At 41.5% G+C, this 20165-nt stretch overlaps 1 protein-coding gene across 3 annotated transcripts in view; it reads left to right on the forward strand.

Annotated features, from left to right (window-relative positions):
* Positions 1–11976, forward strand: part of PDE7B (phosphodiesterase 7B) — a 223515-nt gene extending 211539 nt beyond the window's left edge. For all 3 annotated transcript variants that reach the window (XM_084827614.1, XM_084827613.1, XM_084827612.1), the window contains 3 exons: positions 4812–4908; positions 6313–6393; positions 10578–11976. In XM_084827614.1, the coding sequence (XP_084683740.1) occupies positions 4812–4908; positions 6313–6393; positions 10578–10798 (399 nt within the window). In that variant the 3' untranslated portion in view covers positions 10799–11976. The remainder of the gene's footprint in view (positions 1–4811; positions 4909–6312; positions 6394–10577) is intronic.
* The last annotated feature ends 8189 nt before the right edge of the window (positions 11977–20165 follow it).

The following is a 20165-nucleotide window of genomic DNA, read 5'->3' on the forward strand; positions in this document are numbered from 1 at the left end:
ATACTAGGAAGAGTTTCACTTGAGAAACTTCTGTTTGTCAGGAATTTTACTAAAAGCACAAGAGCCCTGCCAGAAGAGAAACCGGCAACCCTGCTTTTAGAAGTTTCCGCTATCAGGAAGTATTTCCCCCAATTTTGGTTTGTATCCAGTATTAGTCCTATTTAGAGCAGACCCATGGAAATGACTGGAATTTAAATTAGTGATGACTAACTTAAGTCCCATTCATTTCAATGGGTCTACTCTAAGTAGGACTAACATTGGATCCAACCCATCCTTAAGTTTCAGCTGCTACATTCTGTCTGTGGAGAGACTCTGCTCTAGGAACTACTTCTGGTTTGGTTGTTCACAAGGCAGAGAAAACCAAATCCAATTTAGGCTGAAAAGGGCTCAAACTAGTTGCTCTAGCCATAATGCAGTCGTTAATAGGCTCTTCAGAATAAGGCCCCACCAGCCATTTATTGTGATTAACTTGAAATGTACCTTGTGATGAGCGCTTTACAAAAGAAATGACACTAGAAGATGCCTTCTACTTCAAAATAGCTTTTAGCTTAAAAAAAATAAAGCAGCAGCAGCTTAGATAATTATTTCATTTCAAATGAAAAGCTGTCTTGCAGACTGCTTAACATATTTGCTACTGTGGAGGAGGCAGAGAGGAACAAATGATGACAAAATACAAAGTAGGTACTACTGCTTCAGAAGAATAATTACAGACTTATCCATCCATCTTCCATACCTTTTACCTAACATTCCATCTTTCATCAAAATAGTATTTCATGGCATAACCACATTTGCAGGAGAGATCAAACAAAACTGAAACAACTACTGTTAGCACAGACTCAAATACTGTATTTGTGGTCTATTAGCAGAATGGGGGGGGGGGCAGATTGAGGACCACAAAGGGTTTTTGAGCCACTGAGGCCTAGTAATCCCAAAATGAGTCAGGCAACTTGACTATCAGCCCTGATTTATTCCCCTACCCAATGAATCATCCATTAGGACCACAACAAAATGACGCCCAAGTACTCTTATGCTAAATCTTTGATCTTCCTTATTTTGTTTTCAACTGAAGGATATAGGCCGTATTCCTAAATATACTAACTCAGAAGTAATATCCACTGAAATGAGTGGAATTAAGTAAATATATATGGAATCAGGGTGCCAGAGCCCCAAAAGTTAGCAGGAAGGAGATTAGCCCCTTCCTTAGCTTGCTACTGCCACCACCATGACCCTCCAAGCAAAAACTGCATCCAAAAATCCAGGCATTGCTTGTTTTGTTACCACTATACACATAGCACACCTTTGTTTTAGGCTCAATGCCTGATCAAGATAAGTAACATTGTGATACAAGGTGAACAACTTTGAGCATTAATGAAAGAAGTATTAAGTGGAGCCACTAAGATACCTGTCTTGTCTACTTGACTGAATGTTTGTGTTGTGTAAGGGATTTCCTGGCATTTGATTAACAACTTATTAGAGTTAAGTTAGGATGCGAGTCAGTTAATTAAACTGAATGATGAACCTTCTGGCTGCTTGATGAATCGTGGATCTACTTTGTTTGATCACTTGGCTGACTTTGTGATTAATATCTTATGAGGATTAATTTAGGATTTAGACTAATAGAAAGATGTAATTAAATGATTAATCAACTGATGTTAATTATATTGATAATATTAACAAAGCAAGAGAAACATCTGAACATTTTTTTACTAGGTGGATAGAAGGATTACTAAAAGATCAGAAAATAAGGAAGTGAAGAAGGGGAAGAAATTATGCTAGAAGGTATCAGCCAGCTGATTCTCCAACGCTTTGTGGTGAAAGTTCTCAAAGATTTGGAGAATGCAATTAAAGGGTTTTACAAAAGAATTGCTAAGGTAAAATTGGCTGAATGGATTGATAAAGATGAGGAAGTAACAAGTAAATTCAAGAATCGTATCTTTGGCTTCAACAAAATGTTGCAGTGTGGAGTGCTCCTGTTCAATGTTTCTGACAGCCAGCCACGTCCTCCTCTACGATACTCCATTCCATTCCCCCACCTACCTGATTTTCCATTATTTCCCGCTACACAACAGCCACTTAGCATTCTGTGTCCACTGTGTCTTTTAGGCTGTTTGGGGTTTTTATCTAAAGAATTTTTTGTACTTCTGCAAACCTTGGGCCTCCCCCAAAACTGCTAAAGCCTCTTCCTTGTGCATGGATGGTGCCACGTTGACTACCTAAGCAACAACACTCACCTCTGAACATTGTAAACAGAGCAGGGATCAGGAACCTTCAGCCACCAAGCTGGCCCAACAGGTCTGCTGGGCCTTACACGAGGCCCCTCCCCTAAGCTCTGCTTCCTCCAAAGAGAGAAGGGTGGGAGAGCAAGTGAGCCACAGCCTCGAGGCTGCAACTCAGTTGGCTTCACTGTCCCCTCCCTCTTCCACATTCAGGGAATTGGCCCAGGACTCAGCATTCTGTGGCTACTGGATATGTACAGTCCTCTCCTTAGAGTTTGTTCTAAAGTTGTCTCTTGTACTTCTGCAAACTTTGGGTCTCCCCCCAAGCCTGTTGATATCTCCCTCTTGTGCAGGGATAGTGTTTCAGGTACATAAGGATTGGAACTCAGTGAATTAATTCACTGTAGTTTATAAGCAGGCGTGGGGAACCATTTTTGGTCAGAGGGCCAAATTGGCCCTGAGCCAGGACATCAGGGGCTACATGCCAGCAGAGGGTGGGCTCACCACACAAAGTTGGCACCCCACCCCCCCACATTCACACAAATACTCTCACAAAGAAAAATACACCCTTTTCTCTCTCTCTCTCAGACTTGGGGGTGGTCAAAAATTATGAAAAGTTAATGGGGAGAATTAAAGTTTAGATCACTGGCAGAATTTACACTTTTCCTGGTTTGGAAAGATTGCATTATTTAAAAAAATGGGTTTGCCTAATTTTATTGTATATTTCATGCCCTTCCAGTTTCCAGAATCTCGAATATATAAATCAATACAATATATTATTCCAAGAGACTTGGGCAAAATATATATATATATATATATATATATATTCACCTGTTAAAGACTGTTTAAACTCTTGCTGGTCTAATTTAGAACAGTATCTACTGAGGGCTAGATACTGAACCATGTGGTAATGGATGAAGCGAGGACTTTGGAATTAGTTCAAGAAACTCCAAATATATAATGATTAATGTTGCAGGGTTCAAATTGTTTCAGTTTAAGTTGAGTTCTGTATGTGGCGGTCTCATTGGTAAATATACCTATAATTCTTTATCTGGAAGTAGTACTATAGATTATATATTGATCTCCAGTCAATTAGAATCTACTGTTGAATTCTCAGGTCTCGAGTGACCATAAGCGTATAGTAAAAGGTAAAGGTGTCCCCAACCAGTCGTGTCCAACTCTAGGGGGTGGTGCTCATCTCCATTTCTAAGCCGAAGAGCCATAAGTATGATTAACAACTTTTTCTCTCTATATGAAGTTCTGTAAACCTATTTTTAAAGCTGTGGAGTGAATTAACCCCCAGAGGCTCAAGTGGTCATCCAATTTGGAGACTAAAGTTGGTACTCTTTTAAAATGCCTTGAATGTTTATACCTTAAGGCTGCATTGGGAAGTGATACTTTAATTGCTGTCTTTAATACTATGGTTGAATTGCAGTTTTCCATGAGGTTCTGGTCAATTAAACGTACAACACCTCAATTTAATAAGAGCAAATAGCTGGTTTGACAGGGATTATATACAACTAAAGTAAACATTCTAAGAACATTATAAGCAATACAGAGCTTCTGGTGCTAGGGAGTTATCATGTACGTATGTCCAATAAGGTGTGTGTGTGTTGGGGCAGGAAGGTTATAAAAATCTTTTAACTAGGAAAAAACAGGCAGAAAAAAAATAGCTTGGAAATCCTGATCATGGCCACAATAAGGGTTGCAATAGTCATTTCTCAAGCCATTATTAAAAGGATGACAGAAGGTAAAATGTCAGTTTACCTGAGTACAAGAAATTACCAAGAATAAAATTTCAAACTCTCCAGAATGTTAAATTAGATGGGGTTAGAAGTCTGTAGATGTACAATGAAGCATGTTTTATTTATGACATCAGACATATATGGTGGCTTTGCCTATCTAGTAAGAGCATTGAGCCTGTGGGGAAAAAAGGAAGCCCATTCTAATTGGGTACAGATAGAACAACATTTGTAGAAAGAGGCTTCATATTTTGCCATAGATTGCAAGGAGAGGAAAGGAATCCATGGGTTGTAGCTAACATAACATTTGTGAAAGAAGTATTATTCCGCTAGTGATTGCATGTTCCAATAGCAGTTGCACAAGTTTACGTAAGAACCCACACTCAGAGAATGAGTTTGCTATTAGTATTTAAGATATCATGCAACATACAATTCTAAGACCAGAAACTGTTCAAAAATTATTAGGTTTCAGAAAGATGAAAGGGCTATTGGCCTATAGTTCCATCTTGTTCCTCATACTGTTTAACATATACATGAAACCGCTGGGAGAGGTCATCTGGAGGTTGGAGGTTCGGTACCACCAGTATGCTGAGAACCCCCAGCTCTGACTCTTATTTCCATCTAAATCTAAGGAAGCTGTTCAAGCTCTAAATTTGTGTCCGATGACGGTAATGAATTGGATGACAACGAACAAATTGAAGCTTAACAACAAAAGAGTTAAAGTTTTGTTACTGGATTGAACAATTTTCATTCCCAAAGATGACACTTTTTAGTACAACATCACACTTGGAATATACAGTAGTTTTGAAAGACCTCTTTGCTGCATCGATACCATGTTGTCCTTTACTTTCAGATTGCACTGAAGTGTGCAGACATCTGCAATCCTTGTCGGCTCTGGGAGATGAGCAAACAGTGGAGCGAGCGAGTTTGTGAGGAATTCTACAGGCAAGGTCAGCAGTCTGATATACCTTCACCTTGTGCTCTCAGCCACTAAATCAGAATCGTGTTAACCTAAACTGTCAGTTACTCACCAGTCAACTCCGCATCCCTGCCTGCTCATTTGGAGTCCCCCACAAAATTATGCTGACAGAAAGGTGATCTCATTAAATAAGTGTCTGGGATTGAAGGGCAAAAGCTCTGTAATTGGCTTGACTAACCTTGTACAACAGTGCTAATGAGCCATTATTTTTTAAAAACCAGATGTTTGGACAATCATGTCAAGTATGTAGAATGCTCAAAATGTTGGCCTCCCATTACCATTCCACACCAGTGCCAAACCACATTCAGAAACTTGAAGGAGTCTTAAGCGAAGGCTCTGTCTGCTCACATTATATGGTACAGTAACATACAAGGGCAACAAGAACCCAACTCAGAAATTTATCCATTACTTGCAAACCCCTGCTTGCTTCCAAATTAAGTGAGGCATCATCTCAAAGGTTGTCCTTGTGTTACTGCAGAACTGCTGCTGATTGGAATGCACTTATTGGGCATATCTAGGGGATGCCAGCATATCACCCACTGCAAGGTATATCTTATTCATGGAGCTTCACATAGTTCAAAAGGCCTCAAAAGGCATTGCAAATAAGTAACATGAAATTACAATTTAACGGGTTACTGTTCATTACAAAAATCTAATACCGTAATGTAAAGTAAATAAATATTAAAACAACTAACCTGTGAAAGTCTAAGATTCTTCAGCACAGCATCTGAAGGACACAAACTGGTGTTAAATAACTTGGAAAGTGGAGAGCCAGAGCCATGTCATGGTGAAAAATGTCTTAGGCATATATGGTCTGGTAATAGGCTTTTACAGTGAGCCAGCTTGTAGGATTAAATAGCCGACCATGAGTTGTTTAAGCCACAGTGAGCAATGGTGTGTTCCAGCCAGCCTTTTGCGTATTCAACCCCCAACTGTGGGTTGTTGTGCCTTGCAAACCCAGCTGGCAGGGGTTATGCAAGGGTTAGTGCCTTGCATAACCTATCATCTGGGTTGTTTAGCCCTTACATAACCCTGCTGGCTGGGTTCACATGACACAACAACCCACGGTTGGAGGTTGAATATGCAAAATACTGGCTGGCATGTGCCGCAGCTCACTGTGGCTTAAACAACCCACAGTCAGCTGTTTTGCATGTGAACCAGGGCAATCTATCTTTTAGAAAGCAGTGTTTGAGTACTAAATGAAGACAGAATTATTTTTCAGTTTCTTCGTAAATTTGTAATATCTAGCCTGATTACCATATCAAAATGGATTTCCATTCTCCTGTTAATTTCTTCAACCTATATCTATATCTTATGTCTTACATATACACAAAAAGCAGATATGCCTTCAAAAGTTTTTCCTTCTTTTTGATAGGTGACCTGGAGCAGAAATTTAACTTGGAAATAAGCCCTCTTTGTAATCAGCAGAAAGACACAATACCTGCTATACAAATTGGTGAGTATACTTCGCACCAGTAGCCTAACCTTCTACCAGACATCATAAAATGAAGCATGAACAGACTGATAGAAAAAGTTACCACAGGAAGGCCTTTCAAGAACATCAAGCCTGTTTCGCAAATAATCCAGGAAACAAATTTAATGTGTATGTAACAGAAAAGACCTTAAACACAGAACAGTCTTTAGTTCCCCTTTCACTTCCATGATTTGATTCTAGGTCACAAGTGAAATGTTCAGTGCATGTGGCAAGATAAGATGCCACTGAAAATGAAAATGAAACCTTGGACATTTCACTGGAAACAATGACCCAGTTTGCACGTAACAGCCAATCATGCGTTAAATAACCCGTGATGTGCCATGCACAAGCAGGAGTGCATGAGTGCGCTACCTCCCGCATGTTCCTCACTTCCACTTTTAATAAACGATCTACGATTGATTGGGTTATATGCTGCTGATCATGACATGCAAACCAGAGCGCTCGGTTGTTTAGCCCCTAGACAATCCAGCACTCTGAGCTTGAATGTCATGCTGAACAACCGTTGAATGGGCCAATCATAGGTTGTTGAGTCAAAGTGGAAGATGCGGGAGGCAGCGCACTCCCACTTGGGCACAGCAAATCACTGGTTAATTAATTCACAATTTGCCAGTTTTTGCAGGTTTTTGAAACAGCATAATCCACCCCCCTCTGACACACACACAGAAAAACAAATCCTGCATACAAGAAGGAAAAGTAGGATGACTATAGACACCACAGGCAGTGCCACTGCTTTCAAACCACCATCAGCATTCTGAGGAGAAAAATAAAGTCTCCAGACTATGTGTAATGGGACCAGACACTGTGGTTTTGTTACTAGCTGTAATTAAGGACAAGCATTCATAGATTGCCTTGGTCAAGAAGCATGCTTCATACAGCCTCTCAGCTCCAGATGAGTCTTCTTTGCCTTCAGCAACACACCCACAAAGAAGTACTCAACAAGCAAACAAAATCTGAAAGACTGTTTATGTGAGGGATAAAATTGTTGTTGTTTTTCACAAATCATCCATGCGTCCGTTTTTCATCCTTTCCACCTACCCACGCACCCAGCAGACCTGCCTTTTTCCACAGCTGGTTGGCTGCATCTGCTTTCAAAGACTAACCAAAAGCAGAATTTAGTGAGAAGCCCAGTACATGCGCTTGCCATAAGAGCAACAGCAGACATCTGAAATGAGGGTTAGGGAGCAGACATGCACAAATGTATTTTCTCCTCCTATATCTGCTTAGAATACCCAAAGCTGAGTGTTCACACTGGGAGATTTTGCAAATCTCTGCATCTGAAGCACATGTATCTCTCAAGTTTGTGTGCACCATGGGATCTAACAAAGGTTTGCACATGTTAAACAGGCAAACGGAAGAGTTGATCCCCCTTTACTGTCCAGAATGTCTGAAGTCACTAAGATGACAGAAGCTTCCATTCTCCAGAATCAGGATAAACTATTTGCACAGTCCTCTTAAGTCTAGAACATAACGAAAGGGCAAGAGACTCAAGCTATAACTTTGCTGCCTGTTAACCCATTGGTCTGTTGAAAAATCCAAGGGGCATTTCCTGTTTAAAATAAACCATCTGTTTTCTAGTAATGTGCATGCCAAGTAAAAAGGACAGTTTTAACCATTAAAATGTTATACCCACTGTTAACAATTAAGAACCTTATTCATAAAAGATGCAATTGTGCTTTCTTCGGAGGCTTGGGGGCACATAATGTTGGACCAGCTATGATTACAGCAATGACAGATGAAATTGTTCTAGTACCTTTGTCCTTTGGGCAATAAAAGTTGATTTTCCCCTAGAGATCAAATTCAAACAGCTAATTTTTCCCTAATATATCAATATTAGTAATAGTTTCACATGGAATGAACTTGTAACAACTTATGGTCCAACTCTAATGGTGGTTTCAGACGTTAAGAAGAGTTTGTTCACCATGTGTGTCTGTGGCAATCACTGTAATGTGCAGAGAAGATGGCTGGGTTCACACAACACTGAGTGTGGGTTGTTGTTGAACTGTGGGTTAGCGTGTTGTCTGAACCCAGGACATTTTCTGCAGGCTGGCTTGTTAACCATGCAGTATGGCTTATTTTTCTCAAACAAGCCACCTTGAGAACCCATGGTTTGCTGTTGGGTTGTTCAGGATGGATAACAAGCCACACTGCATGGTTAACAAGCTACCCTGTGGAAAATGTCCTGGGTTCGCACAACACACTAACCCACGGTTCAACAAACAACCCATGGTTCAACAACAACCCACACTCAGCCACTGAATGTAGGTTAGCATGTTATGTGAACCCAGCCAATATGTCTTAAAAAGTAGTTAAATGCTCCCAAGAATCTTGACCAGCTCCAATTCAAACACATTTACCAGTTCTTAGACTCATCTCCCCATCACACATAAGTGGTCACTATGAAAATACACAGTTAAATACCCTTTTCTGTAATGTGTGATGTAGCCCTAAGACTTCCTGAACTAGTAAATAAGCTCTTGGGACAAGGACATTAACAGATGTGCTGGCACAAGTCCCTGCAGTACCAGGATTGCACAAGTGCAAACGTTTATAAAGGAGGCACTGGATTTAAATTCAAAAAAACACAATTGCATTAGACATACTTCTGCATAGCATCAAAGGTGCACCAGTATTCGAATCATGTTTGCTGCAGTAAGCATGTTGAGACAGAGAGAGAGAGAGAGAGAGAGATGTGTGCATCTCCCAATTTCAGGGACACATGAGGACTTGCACATGGCAGTTGTAAGAGACATAAGCTCTCTGGAGCATATCCACTGAGAGTCTGAAGACATGTGCCTCCCCTTTGCACTTGGCAAGTTTACTGCAGCCAACACCAGTGGACCTGTTGTGCGGGTAAAGCAGAATTTGGTAAGAGCTGGATAGATAAAGCTAAGAAAAGAAGGAAACCTAAAACAGCACAACATTCCTGTAAAGACCTCAGCAGCAGTAAGATACACACAACAGTTGTTATACTATAAGAGGGCTGAACTACATTCAGTGGCATCGTCCAGGAATATGACCTTATTCCTTCAAACCAGAGCTTTTCTTATCCATGTGGGTAGAGTCCATTTTTGTCCTAGAGTGAATTTTTTTCAATACCACAGAAATATCCACAGGGACATGATAAGGCTCCAGTAGGCACCAGACTCACCACACTTCAATTAACCTCCTTTTTGAGGCTTGCTAAAGCTGTGGTGTCTGTGGAGGCTAATGCACCTTAGACTGTTGAAGAGCTCTGGATTTCTCATTTAAAGACAGATAAACAGAATCTCTGTATGCAGGACAACAGTATTATTATCTGATGGTAATACCCATTGACTGGCTCATATAGACAGACTGGAAAATAGAGAAGGTACTAGTTTCTTCCTAAAGTGATAGAATCATGGTTTATGCCTTGCTATGAAAAACAAAAGTAGCTGTGGCAATAGAACTGATAAGAGTGTGAATGAGTTTTATTGCAGTTGGATTCTTGGGCCTTTTGGAGATGGGCAGGGCATACCAAACCACAGACACAGACATCATATGTTCAAGCAGTTATTAGAAACAGAAAACGAATCAACAAGGGTTAGTATTCTTAAGGAACTCTGTTGTTTTTGAAATTCAAAGCAAGAAATAGGTAAGAACATTAGATTTAAGTACTTGGGCCACAGTCTAACACAGGGTGAAGCAAGCTTAAGCCCATTTGTTTCAGTGGACGCAAGGGTGCTTACCTGTGCTGTATTCAAGAGCTATCATATCCTATCCCCATCTAAGCATTTGTGCAAGAGCATGCCACAAACTAACAAGACAGACATAAATGTTCATCCTGCTAATCTGGGTAGCTCGAAGAGTTCTAACGGTACACAGTTACCTTTTTATTTGACCTATGACCAACAGAGGAGTGGGGTTGATGTGGCAGTATCTGATGCTGCTGCCAACTTAAGAAAAAAAAAAAAGAAGCCCTTTACATTAATGTAAAAAGTAAATACATCCAAAGAAATTCAAGCTTGGAACTATGCTGCTGCATCCCCCCCCCCCCCCCGTTCTAGAGGAAAACTGTGGTCCCCAGACTTTATTTCAGGCTCCGCGTTAGGGTGTTGGCTTAGCGGAAAAGTGACTTTGCTGAATGACTTCGCTGCTGATATGCTTTGCCTCGTGTTTTCCCCCAGGCTTCATGACCTACATTGTGGAGCCACTCTTTGAAGAATGGGCCAACTTTACTGGGAACACTCCCTTATCTGAAAACATGCTAAACCACCTGAGGAGGAACAAGACCAAGTGGAGGAGTTTGCTTCATAAGCAACACAGCAGCACCAGCAGGAGCACTGACCACTCCGTTCAAATGACTGACGATGAAGCACAGACTTTAAATAAAGGAGAAACCCCATAGTGGCAACTCAGCACTCTATGCTGCAGCGCCACTCTCTTTCACAAGAGTGAACAAACTCCGAAGGGTCTGTTGGGCCATCGTTAACAATGCAGGAAGCGAAGAGAGCAGGGAGGAACGGTGAAGCTACAAGTGTCCTCCGCAAGGAAACCTACGATACTTCTGGGTTTGGTTGTGACGCTCTGCCAAACCCCACTTCCTCATCTTAATATCTGAAGCCATTCGTCACTTCTGATCATAAACTGCTTGAATGAGAAGTTTCTTTCAGTAGTGCTGAAGCTAGGCCAGTGAGCAGGTACCAACTAACTGGAGGATTAGAGGGCCCAGGGAAAGACCAGTACATTCCTGGTCAGCTGTTCCATTCACTTCGGGTCATACTGTGACATGTGCTTCTGAACAAAGGCTTGGAGCAATGCACAGTCTTCAGTCTAGCAGCTGGGCTGCACATTAAAAGCCACCACCAGCACTGCCAGTACTCAGAGGAAATCTGGCCACGCAAGAGAAAAGTATCTCATTTTAAAGAATTGAAGCATTTTTAAAATTTTTGTATTCGGTGCACTGGACAAGGAATCTAAAAAACCTTGAAGTAAGGTTATTCTGTGTACACAAAGCTTTGTCATGGTGGTACCCATTAATCATTTTATGCCACTTTAGATAAAAAGACTGACATTCTTCTCACTGCAAGAACAGTATTTCCTATCAAATCAAAAGGGAAGAGTTGTACAGTTTAAATGTTTTCACATGTCTCTTTTGATGACTGTATCCGTGACCTGTTTATATTCACACATGTATGTCTCCTGTATATATAAAGCGCTACTGATTCCCATACCAGAATACCGAAGTATTATGGGAAAGCTACCGTATAAACAATGGCACTGTGAACAAAATACTGTTGGTTTTAGTATTGGAAGCATTTGTAAATATGTTATAGACTATTAATACACTTTTGTTTGCAGATAAAGGCCTTAACTTCTAGCATCCTTCACTTTTTGATAGCTACAAAAGTAGTTATTTCAGTGTGGCCTGTTTTTATCTGTCCAGCCAAGTTACATAAGAACAAAATTTACCTGGGCTTTTTGTGTTGTTAAAAGGTTCATACATATTCCTTTTGGACCCACGGTGTTTAAGCCACACGGTTCTAGTGACTAATCATGATACAGCTCAACACATTTGTTGGCATTTCCTCCCCCCACCCTTTCTAAGTGGATCAATCCATATAGATCACATTTTACTTCTGTTTAGCAACACCACGGCAGATTGTAACAAAATGAGGGCTGGAGATTAATCTTGAACTAGACACTGAAGCTCCCTATGTCAAATCAACAACAAAAGAGGGTACCGTCATAGTCATAGATTTTGTTGAAATTGTGCAGTCATTATATGTACTGAAATGTATCTATATAGCCATTTTTTAAAAATACCACTAGCAGCAGAGCCATACACCTTTGAAAATTTGTTCAAGGTCACATTTCCTGTAAAATGTGTGCTCAATTGTTTTTGCCATAGAATGGGATATACTCCATCCAACAGTCATTAGGGGCTCATTTTCAAGCTCAGGATCTCTTTCAAAACAATGGAGCGCTGTGTGTCAAAATTAGGAGCACATCAGCAGTAACTTACAGCCAAATATTTAGGAAAGCTCCAATGGTCAGTAATGTCTGCTCTCATTTAATTAAATTTATATCCCACTTTCCCACCACAAATGGCAGTCAAGGCTATAAAACTATAAAATATAGGATAAAACAAAATTATATTCAAAATGTAAAAGCAAATCAGTTAAAAACACACCAATCAAATCAAGAAATAAACAGCACTCACCAGTTAAACCTATTTCAGCAAACTGCCAAGTAAGCTTATAGGCCCAAAAGCTGTCTGAATATCTTTGTCTGCAGGAAGAAGTCAAAGATGGAGCTAGCCTGGCCTGCATGTTAGTAGATCCAGTAATGGCTTTGGTTATTTTAGCTATCCTATTAGTGATCAGTTTACTTAGCATATTTCATTATGATAGTCTCATCCACACATGACGGGCTGCTGAATTTCGGGGGCGGGGGGAGAATGCAAAGTCCCCCACTTTTGTTCCCCAAATCACCATGTGTGCATGGTACTATGCTGCACTTGTTTGGTAAATTGCAATGAATGTGCTTAGCAACTCCAAGAAAAATCTTTATATTCCAACCCATTATATTTTTTAATTTATATCAATATTAGGCTCTATTTCCAGCCCTACTATATCATTGCTTATTATATGGATACCATTTCCACATAAATATAAGTTCAGGTTGGCAGACTGACATAACTAAAGTTATACAACTACAATGAGGGGAGTTTGCTTGACAAATTAACTTCGAAAGGCAAGTGGGCCCATACAAGTACATGCCAGCCAAACTCTCCTTGTGTATCATGCAGCAGACATGGAATCATGGCAAAAATTTATCATGCTTCGAATTAAATCAGTTCAATATGAAAGTGAGAGACAAAAGGTTAGATCCAATGTTGTGGAAGCAGACTTCTGCTCATGCAGTGGGGCTTCCCCCTGCTCTCCCCCTGACCCCCATCTGCTCCAGAGGGTCTCCCCACTCCAGGGCAGATTTGGAATGTGTGAAAGCAGCTGCAGTGGTAGGGGAAACCCATTCCACCAGTGGTTCCTGTTCTACTGGCAGACAGACAGCATTGGCTCCAACTCATTACCAACTACTATGAAATGTTAGAAGTTGTCTGACACAGCAAAAAGTGGACTCATCATACGGCAAATGGATGTAGGTTTTGCTTGCAAACGAAGAACTAACCTTTGCTCAGAGATCGGATTCTTACGTATGCAGAACCTCCACCCTGCGGGCATACTCCAGCCCATGGGACACCCTACTCTCACCTGGGCAGCTCTAGGGGCTCCTCCAGGGGTGGGGCTTAGGCATGGAAATAGCAGCAGGGAGGTGGGGTGGCCTGGCTCTCTTTCTCCATGCTGGGTGAAGGCTCCTGCCAGGACGAAGTAATGAAAAAAGGGTGTGATGTGGGGCTACACCCCGTCATCTGGCCTGCAGAGAGGGATGGGGAGGCAGTCCAGCCCCCCCCCCCAAACAGTTCTACACCCGTATAATTCTAAGGTATTTTCTCCCTCTTTTACTACTACAGAAGAATGCATATTGAGTATATAGAGCTTCAAGTACAAGCACTCTCTTTAGCTGCTACATACTACAAGGAATTCACAGAAAAAGAGTGCTTGAGAACTCTTAACACATACTGCTATACAATCCCATTAGTTTTGATTAAACTCAAATGTTCTCTCAAGATGGTACGTCTGTGGTTATGAAACATCCAAACTTCCATTACTTTAATTATGTCTATAGCAACTCCTTAGGGCCAATTCACACCACTAGTGGTTATCAGTTTTTTATGTCGCAGCTTCCCTGCCATAGATGGATACAGTGTTCAGTTAATAAGGCAGCTCTCTCAGGGACATCAGTTATCTCTATTTGTTTTGTTTTTTTCAAGCATGAGCTAGAAGCAGGCAATTGGAAGCCAAATATCACTGAGTGATCTGGCAAAAAACAGAACTACTATGAAATACACAAGAGCCACTGTTATGTATCCTAGGGGGCGTACTGTGGCTTAGCACAGCACCAACCCCATAAGAAGAAGCATCAGTAATAAGGATCAGTGGCTTTTTTTCATCATAATGTAAAAGCACAGAATTTGAATTCAACAAGCGTTTGATATTCTGGAAAGCATTCGTGTGCTGGCTGGTCCATTTCCATGGAACTCCTTTTCCCATCAAGCTATGCAGTGGTTCAGCAGCAGTAGCCTTTTGTGGAAGAAACACATGGTAGAAATGGAGAAGTTCCAAGAAGGCTTGAAGTTCCTGCTTTGGTTTTGGAGCAGGCGCATCATGAATTGCACGTATTTTTCCTTCAGTGGAGTGAATGCCAGAAGCAAAAATGTTAGCCCCAAAATGTTCCTCTGGAGGTTCCAATGTCACATTTCTCCTTTTTTACATGAAAGCAAGATGTGCCAAAAATATGTAGGACTTCTTGAAGTTGTTCAGCAAGTTCTTTCTCTGTTGATCCCATGAGCAGGACATCATCAAAACAAGGTATAGCACCTGGAATTCCAGAAAGTAGGGTTTCCATGAATTGTTGGAACAGTCCAGAGTCCACAAAAATTCCAAACTGCAGACGCTTTACTCAGAATGTCCCTCGATGACTGATTGTTGATATGCTTGGGCCAGATCAAGTTTTTGCAAAGACCTTCCTTCCACCAAGAACAGCGAGGAGTTGATTGACAGCAGGCACTGGATATGGATGCTGCTTAAGTGCTTTATTCACAGTGCACTTGTAATCCTCTCACCTTACCATCAGGTTTCAATACTGGCACAATGGGTGTAGCCCACTAGGTCTGTGTAACTGATTCTAGTGCACCTTGTTTGATGAGATGCTCAAGCGCTTCAATTTTCTCTCGTAATGCAAAAGGCACGTTCCTAGCTTCCATGCAAATTGGTGCAATAGATGGATCCAGATGGAGTGGCACTGGCTTTCCCTTGTATTCTCCCAATTCTTCAGAAAATACCCTTGGAAATGTATTAACAATTGCTGCAAGCCAACCCGTAGTACGGGCATGAATTCCTTGAACGCAGTTTCCTATTGATGGGAACCAGTTTCTCCCCATGAGGTGTTTTCGCTGCCTCTCCAAAATTATAAGCGGAAACTTTCCTTGGAAGGGGCCATACTGTACATCTACAGTGCAGCATCCAACATCAACCTTCTTTGCATTCTAATCACATAGAATGCATGATGGACTTGACAACCTTGGAGCAAGGATCCCAGAAAATATGCACTTAAAGGTGTCCCTGTTAATTATGGATATCCCTGACCCTGAATCCACTTCCATTTTGCACCTCTGGCCATTGATTAATACTGTTATATACCACAGAGAATCATGAGGTTCCTTGCCACAGATCTTCTAAATGTGATATAGCTGTTGAGTTTCATCACCCTGTGGACAATCAACCCCATGAGAGGCTAGGTGGAGTGACTCTTTGTTATAGCTCCTTGGCCTTGTGCTGACAGATTTAGAATGGTGGACTCACTCAAGGTGACCCCTATTCTTGCAAAACCTGCACTCAGCATCCTTGAATCTGCACAGAGAGTGCTGATGTGGTTCTCCACAGCCTGAGCAGAAATAGGTAAGCCAGGGCCTATCTACAGATTTTATGGAGGGGGTATTTCTTGTTGTTGACCTTGGTTGTTGACCTTGCTGCCCAGAATTCTCATGCTTGCTCTGGATGACATTTACATCATCTGCATGTCTCTTGAGTTCTGTGACATATGCAGTCTCACTGGCTAATGCCTTTTCTTGAGCCCTTGCAAATGTCAAGTTTGGCATGGACAAGAGGCGGCGCTGTAGCGCTTCATCATAAACCCCATAGACAAGGTGATCCCTCAACGTATCTAGAAAATCCCCAAAGTTGCAGTGTTGAGAAAAATGATGCAAATAAGCAGCAATGCCCCCTCCAGGTTGCTGCATTTGTTTGTGAAATTTAAATCTCTGCATAATAATTGAAGGATTTGGTAAGAAATGTATCTTCAGTAATCCTAAAAGTTCATCAAATGTCTTAGTTTTGGGTGAGGCAGGAGCAGTGAGGGATCTTAATTATGACAAATGCCTGTGGCCCACAAACAGTTAAGAGCACAGCTCGCTTTTGTTCAGCATTGGCTATCTTATTTGCTTCAAGATAAAATGAAAGCCGTTCTGCATAAGAATCACAGGAAGCAGGTTGACTTACATCATACTCTTCAATATATCCAACAGCAGACATTTTAATTTTGATTGCCCCCACCCCACCCCCAGTTGCTCAAGTTCTTAAGTGGGCCTAGTTGACTGCTTACCAGTTAGCTGTATTCATTGGATTCAGTCCTCGCCGCCTGTATAGCTTTCAGAACCCACCTTCATTGGCAGAAAATGTTGCACAGGGAGAAGGAATGGCTGCAAGAATCAGCAGGCCTCACACACAACTGTTCTTTATTTATCACACACAGAAGTGAGGAACCCAGCAGGAGCCCCACCCACTGTTGCCACTCCCAACTCCACAGGAGCTGCATGGGCCAAAACAACAACCAAGCCACAGTACCCCTGCTAGGATACATAACAGCCACAGACTGTTCAAGCCAAAGAACTGCAGCCTTAGCAAGCCTCACGGCTGAAAGGAATGCTAAGGCTGAGATACTAAAAGGTTACTGATCTCTTTTGGTTGGGATGGGGAGGGAGAAATATCTGATTAACTTGAGTTCAAAGACAAATTTCATACTGTGCAGAAAGGAGCTTTATATAGGCAGTAATAGCAGGATTAACCATGCCAAAAGTATAGCAAAGACAGCCCAAGATTTTCATCCAACATAACATAAGGGAAATAAAAGAGAAAGAATGAACTACTTAGGATTCCATAGCAGATCATTCTTTTTGCCTCACTTTCTGAAGATTCATGTCAACCAAAAAGGGGATATTAACAAACAACTGAAAAGGGATAAATAACCTAATTTCTTAATATTTAACTCTGTTTTCACATTTTCATGCATTTTATAAGCTTATCAGATTCTTTTTGCTATTGGTGGTGTGGGCCATTTCCCACACTGTAATGACAATGAACTTCCAGTGTACCATTAGCAGAAGAAATAGCTGTGCTGGCAAACCTCCGCTGCCTTTTCCAGTTATGCAAGTGCTAGAAGACCACTTTGTAAAACTCAGATCTGCAAGTGGTTGCTCAAGCAGAACTTTAGTTGGATTCTCCCCTTGTGCATAGTTCAGAACATGGTTTCCGCAAGCACAATGTTATTTGTGCTAGTGGAATAACACCATCAGGTACAACCCGTAACTTCAATTCACTCAAGTAATATTTCCAAGCCAAATTCATATACTGATTTCAGTGGAACGTACTTCCAGGTAAATGTGCTTAGGAATTGCAGCCTTTTAAGTGACAAACACAACAACTACAGTGAGATTTATGGCTCCTACATATACTAATCTGAAAAACAGGAAATATTTCTCAAGGGCAGTTCTCATCTTCCATTTTCCCCCAAGGAATAAAGGCTGTCTGCCTATAACTCTCAGGATATGCTGCATCATGGACAATGATGCCCTGCAGCCATGCACCAAGTGCAGTATAGTCCCTGATCAATCTAGGCTTCTTCCCTAATATTTAAGGGCTTAAGAAGTGCCTGTAAACAAATATGCACTAAAAATGTACTTTTTATTACCACAAAGGGCAAGATAACACACTGTTTAGGGGGGAAAGTACTGAAAGAAAATCTTACTTTTGTATTGGTGCAAATATCTCAGCACATATATTTTAGGCACAGAAATGTTACATGCAGAGAGAAAAAGTTTGATTTGTGTATAAAATATGTTCTATTAATTTTTTTTTAATACACAACATTATGTAAGATAGTACGTGTTTTTTTAACAGACACAAAAATATATGTTAGATAAGTATATGGGTCAAGTCATGGTCCTAACAAAAACAATGTCTACGGGCTTAAATGGGACCAAGATTCAGCTGCTATTTATGTGAATAAATAATATGCATTCATCTGAAAATGAGCAACAGGCTGCATTTGGACATAATGCTAATCCATAATTTGGGTTAACCACGGTTTATTGAACAAGCCAGGTTCCAGCTCACAGGTGAGCAAGGAAGCCTCTATTTCTTTGCTCTAATACAGCCTTCCCCAGCCTAGTGCCCTCCAGATATGTTGGAGTATAACTCCCAGAATCCCCCAGTCAGCCATGTTTATTGTCCCCCTGCCTCCTCTATAAATACCCAGCTGCTGTGCCGAATGCCTTTGCAAGCTGCTGGGGACTAGCATGGCATCACCAGTTCTGCTCTTGGCCAGCTACAGAATTGGGGCGGGGAACACAAACACTCTTCTCTTCAGAGATCTTTGGCTGCTCTCAGCACACCCAGTGTCCAACAGTCATAAAGCTTTCCTCCCTTTCCCCATCCCTAGACATGCACTACAGAGGCTTGTTGCCATTGTTTCTGAATACTTCCCTCCCAAATTTCCTGAATCACTTACTGCTAGTTCTGCCCATAGTCCCATGGCCTTTTAATGAAATTTGATAGCAGCCCCAAAAGGTGACTGATGTGCAAATACTGCTCCACTGAACACTCAGTCACCCAGAACAAGCTTCAAAGGAAATCTACCCCTCTCCGACTTCACCAATTATCCAACAAACTAAGACAGCTCTTACCCCATTTCTGCTTAAAGATGTTTTTAAATATGGTAAGCGGTATATACATTTATTAAATAATAAATAAAATGTCTTCCTCCAGGGAGAACCTCTGACCTGCTAATTAACACCCAAGTCCCCAGCTGGAAGCCACGTAAAGTGAACTCAGACATGTTTGTACCCACAAACACCAGGCTTTACATGACTCCTGAACACTACTAAAGTCAGCACCTAACTTCCCGAGGACCAGTCTGTGACTCCAACCCTTCCCCTCACCATCAACAATAAAGACACAACTTTTGGTTCATTTAGAAACTTTATGGTTTAGCAAGGAGAACAGGTAAAAGCAAAAACATTAGTTTTAGTTGGGCTTTAACAGGGGCTTGAATGCGCGAGCCAGAAACAGAGTTGTGTGACATCAGTGGCTAGGGTGGTCCCTCCCCAGTTTCCCTGGCTGCTACAACAAGATCCTTGGCTAGCTCTGCCCTGTTTCTCTTTTGTTCCCAAGTCTGGTGGCCCTTAGCATGTTGAGCAATAATGCCTCTTCCTTTAGCAGGTGCAACGTAGTGTAATAGTTGCCCTCCAAACACACTTGCATCCATATCACCACCCACATTAAGATCCCCACATTGTCCAAGGGAACATGGTTGGCATCCACGTTTTCAAGTATTTCACCCTCTTTCTCCTGAACAAGAGTTTCAGCTGTAGAGGAATAGAGTGGAGAAGTTAGAACACAGAAAAGTCAATTCTGAACTCTAGGTAGTTTGGGGTACTATACAGTGGGGTTGTTTGCAAGGCCAAGGCTTTCCTGCCAAGGCTTTCCTGGCCAGGGCTGCGGTCTTCGAACCCATGGGCGGTGAAACATTGATCCTTAAAAGACCATAGCAAATCCATGGGCTTTGTTATTACCCGTCCCCACCATATAGTTCCGAGACTTCTGACAGGGCATTCAGGCTGATATGGGTAGCAGTCACCTCTAGAGCAACGTTGTCTTTTAAGAGGTTGGAGGCGACATCCACCTCAAGATCCAGGGTTGCATTCGATTCTTCCTCCTGCTCATGCTGTTTGTACATGGCTGATGTGATGTCATTGTGCTGATCCACCACAGCTCCACAGGTAAAAGAGCTCTCTGGATCTTGAAGCAGTTTTTGCT

The sequence above is a fragment of the Heloderma suspectum genome, chromosome 1 (genome assembly GCF_057233095.1).
Source record: "Heloderma suspectum isolate Gila_16-S chromosome 1, 16-S_ref, whole genome shotgun sequence".
Lineage (NCBI taxonomy): Eukaryota > Metazoa > Chordata > Lepidosauria > Squamata > Helodermatidae > Heloderma > Heloderma suspectum.